The 13,427-nt window shown below is 41.2% G+C and overlaps 1 protein-coding gene across 1 annotated transcript in view; it reads left to right on the top strand.

Annotated features, from left to right (window-relative positions):
* LOC142455491 (disintegrin and metalloproteinase domain-containing protein 32-like) overlaps positions 1–13,427 on the top strand; it is a 258,099-nt gene that overhangs the window by 18,050 nt on the left and 226,622 nt on the right. Inside the window, exon 5 of the mRNA XM_075557223.1 lies at positions 11,883–12,060. Coding sequence (XP_075413338.1) covers positions 11,883–12,060 — 178 coding nt within the window. The remainder of the gene's footprint in view (positions 1–11,882; positions 12,061–13,427) is intronic.

The raw sequence follows: 13,427 nt of genomic DNA, 5'->3' as shown, positions 1-13,427 counted from the left end.
TCCAACTCCCTCCCTCCCTGATGAACCCCTTATGATTTATAAATTATTTGTATTTTCATATTTTACACGATCTGCTCTCTCCTTCACCCATGTTACTTGTTTCTGTTGTTCGTTCCCATGGAGGTGGGGGTTTCCCCCTTTCTCCCTCTTCTCCCCCCACCTTTCCCCGATTTTCACTATTGGTCGTGAGAGGTTTATCTGTCCTGTGTTGACAGCTCTCATCTGTACCCCTGCACATGCTCTTGTCTAGCTAGATTTGTAAGGTAGATTTGGGGTCATGATAGTGGGAGTGAGGACGCATTAGAGAACTAGAGGAAAGTTGTGTGTTTCACCGGTGCTATACTGCACCCTGACTGGCTCATCTCTTCCATGGGACCTTTCTATAAGGGGATAGCCAATGGTCCACAGATTGGTTTTGGGTGTCCACTCTGCAGTCTCCCTGATACCTGATCCCTCCGACATCTTGTGATCACACAGGCTGGTGTGCTTTCTCCATGTTGGCTTTGTTGCTTCTCAGTTAGATGGCCACTTGTTTATCTTCATGACTTTAAGACCCTAGATGCTATATCTTTCGATAGCCAGGCACCATCAGCTTTCTTCACCATATTGTGTCGGGAAGGTGAGCATAGCAGAATGCCAGGTTATTAGGACAAAATGTTCTTGCATTGAGAGAGAACTTGCATAGAGGATCAATGTCTGTCTTCTACCTTAATACTTAATATATAAATATATGCAATAGTACTATATCCTTATCATTATATATTAATATATTTACATATGAACTGACTATATTTATACCTGTATAAATGTCTTTTGCCTCCAAGATCTTTCTTCTATTTCCTTTTACTTTCCTCCTGTCCAGCTATTATGTTTGACTTTCGTTTGGCTCTCTGTATTTCCTCTAAGCTATATTTCACTTGATCCAACCCCACCAGGCATTCTATGTCCTCATCGCCATCAATTTTAGATCTCTTGTTGTTCCCTGGTCCCTGAGTTTGTTGGCCCCCCACCCACTTTTCCCCAACTCCTCCTCTACTGTGTCCCCAACTCCTCCTTTATCAAGTCCCTCCAAAACACCGATTGCTTTGTCCTCGGGATTGTTTATCCTGCCTATCATATAGATAGACATGAAAAAAAGGAAAAACAGACAAAAATAGCCCATGAATAGTTTCATGTCTGTCTCCTGACCATTATGTATGTTTTCCAATCAGGTTTGATGCAGTGCCAAGTCTTGTCCCCAGAGTCTGACGTCTATTTTCAGAATTCCATGGGGACTTTGTTGCTTTGCTCCCCTTGTTGCTCTGCTGCGCTCCCTTTGTGGTATGTCTGGTGTGTGTGTTTGGTGGGGTTGGTGTCAGACTGGGGACAATTCCTGCACTGTGTCTCTGGAGCTGCCAACACCGTCACCCCCCCCCCCCCACACACACACTGGTAGCACTGTGGATCAGTAAGGGGATGTTGTGTTTCATGGTGTGGCCGTCCCCATGGTGTATCTCTGTGCATTGGCTGAAGCTTGGTGGGCCAGGATGCGGTTCTCTTTCTCTTTCCCTCTTAGTTTGCTTCCTATCATCTGGGCAGACCTGTCCCTCTCTCTGAGCTGTATCTTCAGTGCTGTCCTCTGTAGTGCATTTTCTGGGGAGAGGGCTGTACATAACTGGGATAGAAGCCGGGCCTGCAGCTCTTTCTGTTAGTTCATGCCAATTTGTTGCCCTCAAGGTAAATTTTCTTTTTATAATTTTTGATTACATGTATAATTTTTTGGTTATATAACAAATGCAATATTTTTCAAAAATATTAGAATTTAGAGGGGAATTTATTTAGATTTCCACTTCTCACTACTTTGAGTGCTGGTTTTTTTATTATTAAAAGATCATTTTATTTGGTGCTCTTATAACTTTTTACAATCCATACATCAATTGGATCAGGCATATTTGACCATATGTTGCCATCATTCTTTTATAGAAAATTACTTTCTATTTAGCCCTTGTTATGAACTCCTCTTCCCCCCTCCCACTGCCCCATGATCCCTTGATATATTATAAATTATTATTACTGGTATTTTCATATCTTACACCGACCGCGGTCTCCTTTCCCCCATGTTTTCTGTTGTTCTGCCTGGAGGGGTGTGTGTGGTTGTGTGCAATAATTACCATCGGTTCTCTCTCCCTGCCTCCCTTCCTCCCACACACCCCTCCACCCCCCATTGTCCGTACTCTTCTCCCATTCCTGCTCCTGGATTCTGTGTGTCATGAGCTCTTTCTTATCTCTTATCTCTACTTCTATACACACTCTGGTCTAGTCTGAATTGAGAAGCAGCACTGGGGTCATGATAGTGGAGGTGAGGAATCCTTAAGGAACCAGATGAATATTGTGTGTTTTCATCTGTGCTTTACTATGCCTGTTTGACTCATCCCTTCCGTGTGACTGCTCTGTGGGAGGATGTTCCATTGTCTACAGATGGGCTTTTGGTCTCTGCTTTGACCACCCTTGTTCTCAATCATATGGTTTTGTTTGTTTGATTGTTCAGGGTATTCTGATGCCTATTGCCTGGTCCCGATGACACCTTATCATTGTACAGGCTGGTATGCTTCTTCTATGTGGGCTTGTTGTTTCTCTGCTGGATGGCTGCTTATTTCACTTCGAGCTTTTAAGACTCTAGAAGCTTTATCTTTTAATAGCCAGACACCATCAGCCTTCTTCACAACATTTGCTTATGCACCCATTTTGTCTTCAGCAATTATGCCATGAGGGTGGGTATCACAGATTGACAGCTTGTTAGAACACAGTGTTCTTGTATTTAGGGAGGGTATGAGAAGGGGCTTGAAATCTGTCCACTACCTCAGTGTATTGCCAAATAAGTATATGTACATAGGCAATACCTGTATTTTTATGGATTAATATATTACATATAGACACACCTATGCTTATACCTCTATCCATAGCTTTGCTTCCTAGATCATTTCTCTGTTTCCTTTTACCTTCCTTCTGCCCTACCATCATGCTCACTCTACTTCTGCCTCATAGTACTTCCTCTCAGTTAGATTTCTGTTGCTCCAACACCCCCATGATCTCCATATCTTCTTTTTTGTTGTTCCCTAGTTGTTCTCTCTACAGTGTTGTTTGCTCAATATGTTGCTTCCCCCCACAACTCCCTCCAGGACCATTGGTCCCATTGCTTTCTCCTTGACCTTGCTTCCTATGCCTGTCTTATGTAAGTAGGTATACCAAGAATGGCATAGACCAAACAAATAGAAAGCAAAAGATTGAATAAAAGAAAAGGAAGAGAAAACAAAGAGGAAGAACATACATAATTTCAGGTCTGTCCGCTGACCTTTATGACTCTCTTCCCATTGGTCCTGGGGGAATTCCAGGACATGCCCCCATAGCGTGAACTCTATTTCTGGTGCTCTTTAGAGTCTTTGTAGCTTTGCTTTGCTCCAGTTGCTGATCTGTTATGTTACCTTCTTGATTTGTCCCACTGCAGGGGGTTGGGAGATGTTAAGACCACACTACCTCCCTGCTGTGTGTCCCAATATTGTCCTCTGTCACAGTACGCTCCAGTAAGAGGACAACATGTCATGAGCTGTTGTCCACCCTACAGTCCTCTCTGTGCCTTAGCAGCTCTATGCAGGGACATTGTCTTGGTGATTGGTTTGCCAATATGGGATCTAGACTGACTGTCCCTTTCCCTTTTTCCTTCTTGGTTTGCTCCGTGTGGCCGTGATATGCCAGCCCCTCACCCCAACCTGTAGGTTTAGTGTTCTCTGTTGCATGCATATTTAGGGAGGGGGTCAGTTTGGCTTTGCTTGGGGCGGCCCTGTTGCCCAATCTTTTAATTAATTCCTTCTCATGGTTATGTTGCCCTGATGGCTTGGTACACTGTGGTGGGCTCTGTATGCACACTCCCAATTCTGGGGAAACATAACCAATACTCTCCCCCTGGGTGGGTTAGTGCCCTGCTCCCCCATGCCATCATTGACCCTTCTTTCTCTCCCTTCCCCACTTTCCTCCTCTGTGTGTTGGATTAACATGTGTCTTCTTGGGCTTGGTTTGGCCTCCACCTTACTGCCTGTACCTCAACCCGTATATTGTGAGATAAGTGGCTTTTCTTCTATACCTACTGTGCTGATTATACTTACCCCAGGGCCTCATGGTGTACTTGGCCTTTTGTGATTGGCTGACTTTGCTTAGCATAATTTCCTCCAACTCTTTCCCTGAATCTACATGTTTCATGTGGTCATTAGTGCTTTTTAGTGATGCACAGTGATCCATTGCATGTATGTGCCAAGGGAAATTGGAAATTTAGGTTGTTTCCAATAGAAATTTAGGAATGGAAATTTAGGTTGTTTCCAACTCTGCGATTGTGAATTGAGCTGCAATGAACTTTGGAGCACAGACAACTGGTCGTGTTTTACTTCTTACCTCTTCTGGGTATGTGCTCAGTAGAGGGATAGCTGGGTCATAAGGTAGATTAATTTCCATTTTCTTTAAATATTGCCAGGTCACTTTCCACAGAACCTGTACATATCTACACAACCACCAACAGTGGTGGAGCGTTCCTGTCTTGTCACATCTCCTCCAACATTTGTTGCTCTCTGATTTTCTGACTTGGTGTAATCTCAGGGGTGTTAGATGGTATCTCATGCTTGTTTTAATTTGAATTTTTCTAATAGCTAATGATCAGGAGCATTTTCTCATTTGTTTATTGGCCATACGGGTCTCCTCCCTAGTGAAGCTTCTTTTGAGTTCATTAGGCCACTTCCTCAGGGCGTTAACTGTTCCTCTTTTTGCAGGCCATCAGGCTATTGTAGATTTTAGTAATAAGCCCTTTGTCTGTTGTGTCATTGCTAAAAATCCTCTCAGTCTGTGGGTTGCCTTGTTACCCTTTTGGTGAAATCTTTTGATGCACGCAGGTGCTTTATCCTAAATAGATCTCACTTGCTGATTTTAGGTTCACCTGTGTGTGTACCCTTCCCTATTGCAGTTTGCCTGTGTATTTCCTGGGCCAAAGTTCTTAGGTTTGTGCCAGTTCCTTTGTTGATAGTCCTGATAGTTTGGGGTTTTATTTCTAGCTCAGTAATCCACCTTGAGTTTGTTTTTGTGCATAGGGTGAGGTAAGCATCTTGTTTCATTTTTTCTACAAGTGGATATCCATTGTTTCCAGTACTACTTTTTAAAGAGGCCTTCTGCTTCCTCCTTGATGCTTTTGCTGTCCTTGTAAAACATCAGTTGTCTATATGCTGATAGTTTTATTTCTGGGTTTTCTGTTCTTTTCCATTAGTCTGAGTATCTGTCATTATGCCAGTACCACCCTGTTTTGGCCACTGTGGCTGTGTAGGAGGTGTTAAAGTTATGAAAAGTGAGCCCTCTGACTTTGTCCTTCTTCTTGAGGAGTTCTCTGCTAATTATGGGCTTCCCTCTCCATATGAAATTGGTGGTCAATTTTTCAAATTCTTTGAAGAAGGTATTTAGTATTTGAATTGAGATAGCATTAAGCTTATAAAGTGCCTTGGGAAAGATTGACATCTTTACTATGCTGAGTCTTCCGAGCCACAAGAATGGGATATTCTTCCATTTATGGAGTTTGTTTTTGGTTTCCTGTAGTAGGGACTCATAGTTTTTCTTGTATAAGTCTTTGGGGTTTTTTTTTGTTAAATATATTCCAAGATATTTCAATTTGTTCTTAACTATTGAGAAGGGTACTGCTTTCTTGATCTCTTCTTCCATGGTCTTGTCTGATGTATACAGTAAACTAATAGACTTTTGTTTGTTGATCTTGTATCCTGCCACCCTTCCATATTCCTCTATCACTGTCAGTATAACTGTTGTAGAGATTTTAGGATTTCCAATGTACAGAATCATGTCATCTGCAAATAGTGATAGTTTCACCTCCTCCTCATTCAGTTGGATATTTTGGGTTTTTTTTGTGTTGATAATCCCTTGATAACCTTGCCTATTTCTTCCATTGTTATGGGTCTGTTGAGATTCTTGATGTCCATTGGGGATAGTTAGGGAAGGATTGATTTTGTAAGAATTTGTCCCTGTCTTCCAAGTTGAATTCATTGGAGTATAGTCCTTTGTAGTACTGTGTAATTATCCTTTTGATTCCATTAGGGTCGATTGTAATGTCCCTCTTTCATCCCTTGTCCTTGCTATTGAAATTTGTTCCCTCCTTTCTTTGGTTAGGTTTGCCAGTGGTCTGTGGATTTGTTTATCCTTTCAAAGAACCAATTTTTAGCAGCATTAATTTCCCCCCATAGTGTTCTTGTTTTCCTTCTCCTGAATCTCAGCCCTGATTTTATTATTTCTTTCCTTCTGGTATTAGGAGGATTGTCCCATTGCCTCTTCTCTAGCTCCTTTTTCATGTGTGCATGTATCACTATGATACTTTCGTGTTTTCATTTTCATTGATATCTAGATATTTCCTAATTTCATCTCTGGTCTGGGCATTAGAGAGTTATTCATCCTCCAATTGTTTGCCCTTGTTTTCTTCATCTTTCTTACATTGATTTCCAGCCTTATGACACAGTGGTCAGAGAGGAAGGTCTGTATGATACCCATGTGCTTAAATTTATGCAGATTCAATTTATGCCCCAGAATGTGGTCTATCTTTGAATATATGCCATGTGGGCTATATATATTTGGGTGAAGAGCTCTGTAAATATCTATCAGCTCAAATTGTCTAATTGTAGTGTTTAGATTTCTAGCCTCCTTGTTGAGTTTCTTTCCCTGTGGTCTATCTTTCTCAGAGAGCAGTGTGTTGAAATCACCTACTATAATTGTTGAGCCTGTGGTTTCTTTTATCATCTTTTGGAGCATTTGGTTGACATATTCAGCGGGTCTCTCATTCCAGGAATATATGTTTAAAATGCTTACTGGTTCTTTATATACAGTTCCCATAAGCAATATATAGTGTCCCTCCTTATGTGTTTTTATGGTTTTAACTTCGAGGTCAATTTTATCCGAGATTAGGATGCAACCTCTGCTTATTTTGAATTGCTGTTTGTGTTGTATGCCTTTATCCAGCCATTGATTCTCAGCCTATTTTTGTCTGTAGACTTGAAATGAGTCTCCTGTAGGCAGCAGATTGCCAGTCTGCTAGCCTCAGTTTTTAATGCCCGAGTTCAGTCTATTGATATTCAGGGTTATTATCTCCATCTGTGGACTCTGTGATGTCATCTTATACCTTTTGTGTTGTTTTTTCCCCTACCTCCCTTTCTTATTAGTGTGTTGTGTATGCGTGTGTTTCATTTTTTATTTATTTCTACACTTAAGCCAATCCTATCTTGGGGGATTTTTTTTCTTTGCTGCCCTCTGGGTGGGGTTTTACTATGCGGTGGTCTCTTATTTGTGCTGGTGAGTGCTTCATCTGCCCATACTGGTTGTACAAGTATCTTTTCTATGGATGGATTTCTTATAATGTGTTCGTTGAGTTTTTTCTTGTCTGGGAAGTTTTTTACTTCTCTACCTTGATTGATAATTTGGCTCGATAGAGTATCTTGGTTTTGCGTTATTTTTCCTTCAATTTTTGGAATTCTTTACTTCACTCTCTCTTCTTCATACTGTCCGCTGATAGGCCTGAGCATATTCTATTTGAGAACTGTTATATGTGACTTCTTGTTTTTCCCTAAGTACTCTCATGATTTTCTCCTTTTCCTCAAAGTTGGATAGCTTAACTATTATGTGCCTTGGTGACTTCTTTGGTTTCAGTCTAGCTTTTGTTCTTTCAGTCTCCTTAATTGTTGCCTGTTTTTTCATTCATTAAGTGAGGGGAGTGTTCCTCCAAGAAATCTCACACTATTTTTGCAGTTGACTTCTTTGTTGTGTCTTACTTTGGTAATACAATTATTCTAATGTGCTTCTTCATAGCATCAGACATAGCACTTAGGTTTTCTTTAGCTTCTCTGGAGATCTTATTAGACTTTTGTTCACCTTTGTTAAAGTCTGCTTGGCTGTCCTCTAGGTTACTGGTACAGTTCTCTGCCTCCTCCGGTCAGTTGGCAAAGTCCGTAAATCTGCTACTGTTTTTTGTTATCTCATCCCTAAGCTCTTGTATTTCCTTTTGGTGTGTTCCCTTTATCTCTTCTATCTTTTAATCCCTTTTCTGTATTGTTTCCAAAGCAATATTCTGAAATTTTTTTTCTGTGGCAGATCTTTGTCTACTTCTATGCACGTTGATAGCTTCAGGACATCTTCTAACATTGCTTTTTTGTTTCTCTTGTTTTTTCATTGAGGTCATTGGTGCTGTTTTCTGTTTGAATTGCATTGTTTTAGAGGAGCCCGGTGCCATTTTCAGAGAGTTGTACAATACTGGGCTTTCTCTGGGAGACTTGTATGAATGCTTCTTTAAATTGCCTGTAGCTAATTTCACTGTGGAATTGGCCCAGCACTTTATCCTCCCATGGCTTTACTCTTTCTCTAGTCAACTAGTATTCTGTTATTTGCAGGGCAATTTGTATGGCCCTCTCAGGGGACACTGGTTGGGTGATTGTGGGACTGCGAGGTTGGTGATGCACTGTGTGATCTCACAAGTCGTGATGGTGTGTACCATGGCAGAATGGGATGCCGCAGTGGGTGTTCAGGGGTGCCTGCTGCAATGGGTGTGCCACAGAAGGCAGGTGGACCTGCCTGCTTTGGTGTAGAGCACCATGAATGGTGGACAGAATTGTCCTGGTCAGCTAGAGCATTGCAGATGTTGGGCAGAGGTTCCCACAGCAGCATGGAGCGCTGGAGAATGTTGACTGAGCTGCCTTGGGCTGTGTGAGGTACTGCGGCAGGTTGGAGGAAGTTCCCTCAGTCACGTGGGACCACAGAGAATGGGTCAGAACTCCCCCAGCCACACAGGCAGAATTTCCCCCAGAAGAAGTTGGGCAGGATTTTCCCAGGCACATGTTAAGTGCTGCAGAGGGCAGGCAGGTGGGATTTCCCCCAGAGGAAGGTGGCCGGGACTTCCCCAGAAGAAGGTGAGCCTGATTTCCCCTGGAAGGTCGGCAGGATTTCCCCAGCTGTGTGTTAAAACGCTGAAGAGTGTGGGAAGTTAGGCGGGATTTCTCCTAGAGGAAGGTGGTTGTAATTTCCCCAGCTGGGTGGAGGGCAGGTGTAAATGACCTAGGCCAAATGGAGTGGCCTGGAGTTCAACAGTGGCTAGTGTGAGAAAAGGGAAGAGAAAAAGAAATAAAAACAAAACTAAGCCTGCTGAGACTATGGGGAGAAAGAATAGAGACAGAAACAAAAGTAAGAATATAGCTGATCCACAATTGCCGGACTGTGGGGATGGAGGGGCTTTAAACCGTGCCCCAGGCAGCAAGCTGTGACTATGTTGAGATAAAGAGTCGTTGGGTCTGGTTCCAAAGGATCCCAGCTCTGGCCCAGAAAGTGGCAGGGCTAAGGTTAAGCCCCTGCTGGCCTCCACTGTGGTAAGTCAAAAGCCACCGGGTGCTCAAAATCTAGTGCATCTGTGCCTATTTATTTTTATGATGTTCCTCCTGCAACTCAGAAGTGTGGAATTTCCCTCTCAGTGACTCTCCTGTGCTGATGTCTCCAGAGTTCCTCGTGTCTGTGTTACTCAGCTGCCATCTTTCCAGAAGTCCCCCTTCATGTCTTTTTGTATGGTTTGAACCTTGATGTCAATTTTGTCAGAGATTAGGATTACAACCACTGCTTTTTAAAAATTGCTATTGCCTGGTATATTTTCCACCAGATTTTTATTCTTAGTCTAATTTTGTCTGTGAGCTTAAACTGTGTCTCTTGCAGGCAACAGATTGATGGGTTATGTTTTCTAAGTCAATCTGCTAGCTTTATTCTTTTAATGTATGAATTGAGACTGTTGACATTCCTAGATATTATCATTATGTGTAGATTCATTCCTGTTATCTCATGTCTTTTGTTTTGGGTGTTTTCCTATGCCCCTTCATGTCAGTGTGCTGGGTTTGTGTATGGTGATTCATTCTTGCCTATTTTTTATTCTGAGGCCATGTTAATTTGGTAATTGTTATTGGCACATTGGCTTCTGGATAGAGTTGGGTTATATGGTGGTCTCCTGCTTGTGCTTGGTGAATGTTACATAGTGATGCAGCGAGGATTTCCAACAGGGTTGGGTGTCTTATGGTATGTTCTTTGAGTTTTTCCTTATCCTAGAATAGTTTTATCTCTCCTACTATCTTAATAAATAATTTGGTAGGGTAGAGAATTCTTAGGCAGGTCCTTTTTTCTTTCAGCTTTTTGAAAATGTTATTACACTCTCTCTTCCTCTTCATGGTCTGCTGATAGGTGAGCATATTTTTACCTAAGCACCCTGTATGTGACTGTCTTCCTTTCTCTTGCTGCTCTTGATATTTTCTTTTTTCCCCTTAAAGTTGGATAATTTAATTATTATATGGCTTGGTGAGTTCTTCCTGGGGCTTAGTCTATTTGGTGTCCTCTCTGCTTTCTGTATGACTGTCTGATTCTCATTTGTTAAAGTGTGATAGTTTGCTTACAGAAATTCCCTGGATAATTTAGCTGTCTAAATTATCTTCATTGTGTCTTGTTCTGGTACTTAGTTTTCAAATATTGTTCCTATTCAGAGCATCTGTCATTGATCCTAGGTTTTCTTCCATCTCATTTATTATCTTGTTTGACTGCTTTTCTTGTTTGCCGAATTCTGCCCGATTGTCTTCAAGATCACTGGTATGGTTTTCTGCCTCCTCTAGTCTGTTCATGAGACCTGTGATCTTGTGTGTAGTTTCTGTTACCTCATCCCTTAGCTCCTGTATTTCCTTTTGGTGCTTGGACTTCATCCCCTCTATTGGGGACTTCGTCCACCCTCCAATTGCATCCTTATTCTGTGTTGCTTCCCTCATCTTCTGTATTACACCCAATAGCCTTCTGCAGATGCATGCCTAATTCTTCTTAAGCATCATTAGCTCTGCTGTTGTGTTTTGTCTTTCTAGGTTTTTGCTGAGAGTGTTGTGGTATGTACTATTTATGTGACAATTTCATACAGGTGGGTGCCGTGATTCTGGGAGACCAAGGGGCCCTGAGATCTTTCTCTGTGTGGCTGGAAAGGGTGTTTTCAAGAGATGTCTGGGGCCTACTATGGTGGTGGGCTGGATTGCTGTGTAGGCAAGGTTCCACAGCAACTCAATGGCCAACAGCCATGAGGGGCCTCAGAGACTGAATTGAGACTGGTGACCATATGTATGCTTCTGAGCCAAGTTGCTCTGGGTTGTCAGACCACAATTTGATGTCTTTTTGTTATTATATTTTAAAAGGCACCTAATAAAAGAAAATAGTGGGGGGGGGTGCTTGCTATTATGGGTAGGGGTACTGAGCAAAGGCGGAAACAACCCCACTCTCGCTGGTTCAGGTGCTGGGGGAAAGTCTCCACAGGGTGGAGATACCAGGCACTGGTGAGGGCAACTTTTGCTGCTACTGCTGTGGGTAGTGGAAGGGGAGAATTGTGGGAGGTGGAATAAATCCCTGCAGGTGGATAGCTGTTGTGTGGACGTCCAGCTGTAGATGTGGGTTTTGGCAGTGCTGCCACCCAGCTCCTTGTGTGGTGATCTGACCGGGGGGGGGGGGGAGGGGGTTGTAGGGATGAGGGGGATTATAGTGGGTAGTGGCCATGGAAGTGAGTTGGGTGTTTTGCTAGTGTACCAGCAATTGATTGGATGATTTATGTTGAATAAAATGGAAAGAAAGAAAAAGTTGATTTTATGGATCTGAAAATCTTTTGTCTCTTAAAAATCATCTAGAAATATAAAGAGTTTTGATCAAAATATTAAATTCAAAAGTGTTTGTATTGTATTCTATTGTATTGTATTATTCTATTAGATACTATCAATTTCCTAATATTATAGACATGATTAAAAGCACATAAATTTTTATGCTTAATCTTACAGAGGCATATTGCAATTTGAAAATGTTTCCTATGGAATTGAGCCTCTGGAATTGGCAGTTGAATTTCAGCATCTTCTTTATAAGTATAAGAATGAAATAAATGAATTTCCAATTTTTACTGAAAGTAGTAGAAGCTTAGAAACACAACCAAAGGACCAGAATAATTTTCTAACCAAAAAAGTGAGTCATGCATATTTTATTACTATTTTCAAGGTAGTTATTGCTTCTACTAAATTCATTTAAAAATGAACTAAGAAACTCATCTATTGCTGGTGAGGATATAAAATGTAGAACACTGTTCAATTGTTCCTCAAGTGATTAAATATAATGCTAGCATATGACCCATCAAAACCAATGCTGGATATATACCCAGAAGAAGTGAAGGTAGGAACACAAACTGAAATCTGTACACTAATGTTTATTGTAGTAAGAGTCCATAAGAGTCAAGTTAGAAACAACCTGAATGTTCATCAAGTGGTGAATTATGTGTAGATGTGATACATACATACAATAGCTATAAAGATAATTGAAGTTCTGGTGCATGCCACTACATGGATGGACCTTGAGAAATTGTGCTGAGTGAAATGCTCAGTTGGAAAAGAAAAAATATTGCATGATGTCACATATGAAATATATATACCAAAGATTATTAGTGGTTACCAAGGGTCTAAGGGATAGGGGAAGTATGAGTTTTTTTAGAAACGTAAAGTTTATCTTAATGGTGGAGGAATTATTTAGAAAAGAATTGTGAGAATAGTTGCACAACATAAAAAATATAGTGTCACTGAATTATATGTATAAAAATTATTGAGATGGCATATTTATGACAATAAATCAAGAAAAGAAGCTTAATTAGCAAATATATTATTTTCTTGTGACCTTCATCACCATTTATTTATTTATTTAAAAAATCCTTTTAATAGGGGCTCATACAGCTCTTCTCACAATCCATACTTATATCAATTGTGGAAAGCACATTTGTACATTCATTGCCTTCATCGTTCTCAAAGCATTTGCTCTCCTCCTAAGCCCCTGGCATCAGGTTCTCATTTTTCCCCTCCCTCCCCGCATCCCCTTCCTCATGAACCCTTGATAATTTCTAAATTGTTATTTTGTCATATCTTGCCCTGTCTGACATCTCCCTTCACCCCCTTTTCTGTTGTCCGTCCCCCAGAGAGGAGGTCACATGTAGATCCTTGTAATTGGTTCCCCCTTTCTAACTCCTTCCACCCTCCCCATCACCATTTATTAACCTAGCGATTTCCCTTTTTCTTGCAACAAGCTATCATCTACTCTCCTTTAGTATTTCTTTTTTTGTTTGTTTTATTATGGTAAGGTACACACAACACACTATTTTTGCCAGTGTAACCATTTTTAAGTGTGCACGTCGGTGGTGATTACATTCACTGTTTGGTGTAACCATCATCACTGTCTAGTATTAAAACTTTCAACACCCCAAACAAACTCTGTGCTTAGTAAGCAGTAGCTCTCTCTTTCCTCCTCTGGGTCCCTGGTAACCTCTCATATCTTTTATTTCTAAGTATTTA

Source organism: Tenrec ecaudatus, chromosome 8 (genome assembly GCF_050624435.1).
Source record: "Tenrec ecaudatus isolate mTenEca1 chromosome 8, mTenEca1.hap1, whole genome shotgun sequence".
Lineage (NCBI taxonomy): Eukaryota > Metazoa > Chordata > Mammalia > Afrosoricida > Tenrecidae > Tenrec > Tenrec ecaudatus.
This window is presented reverse-complemented; position numbering and strand designations above follow the sequence as displayed.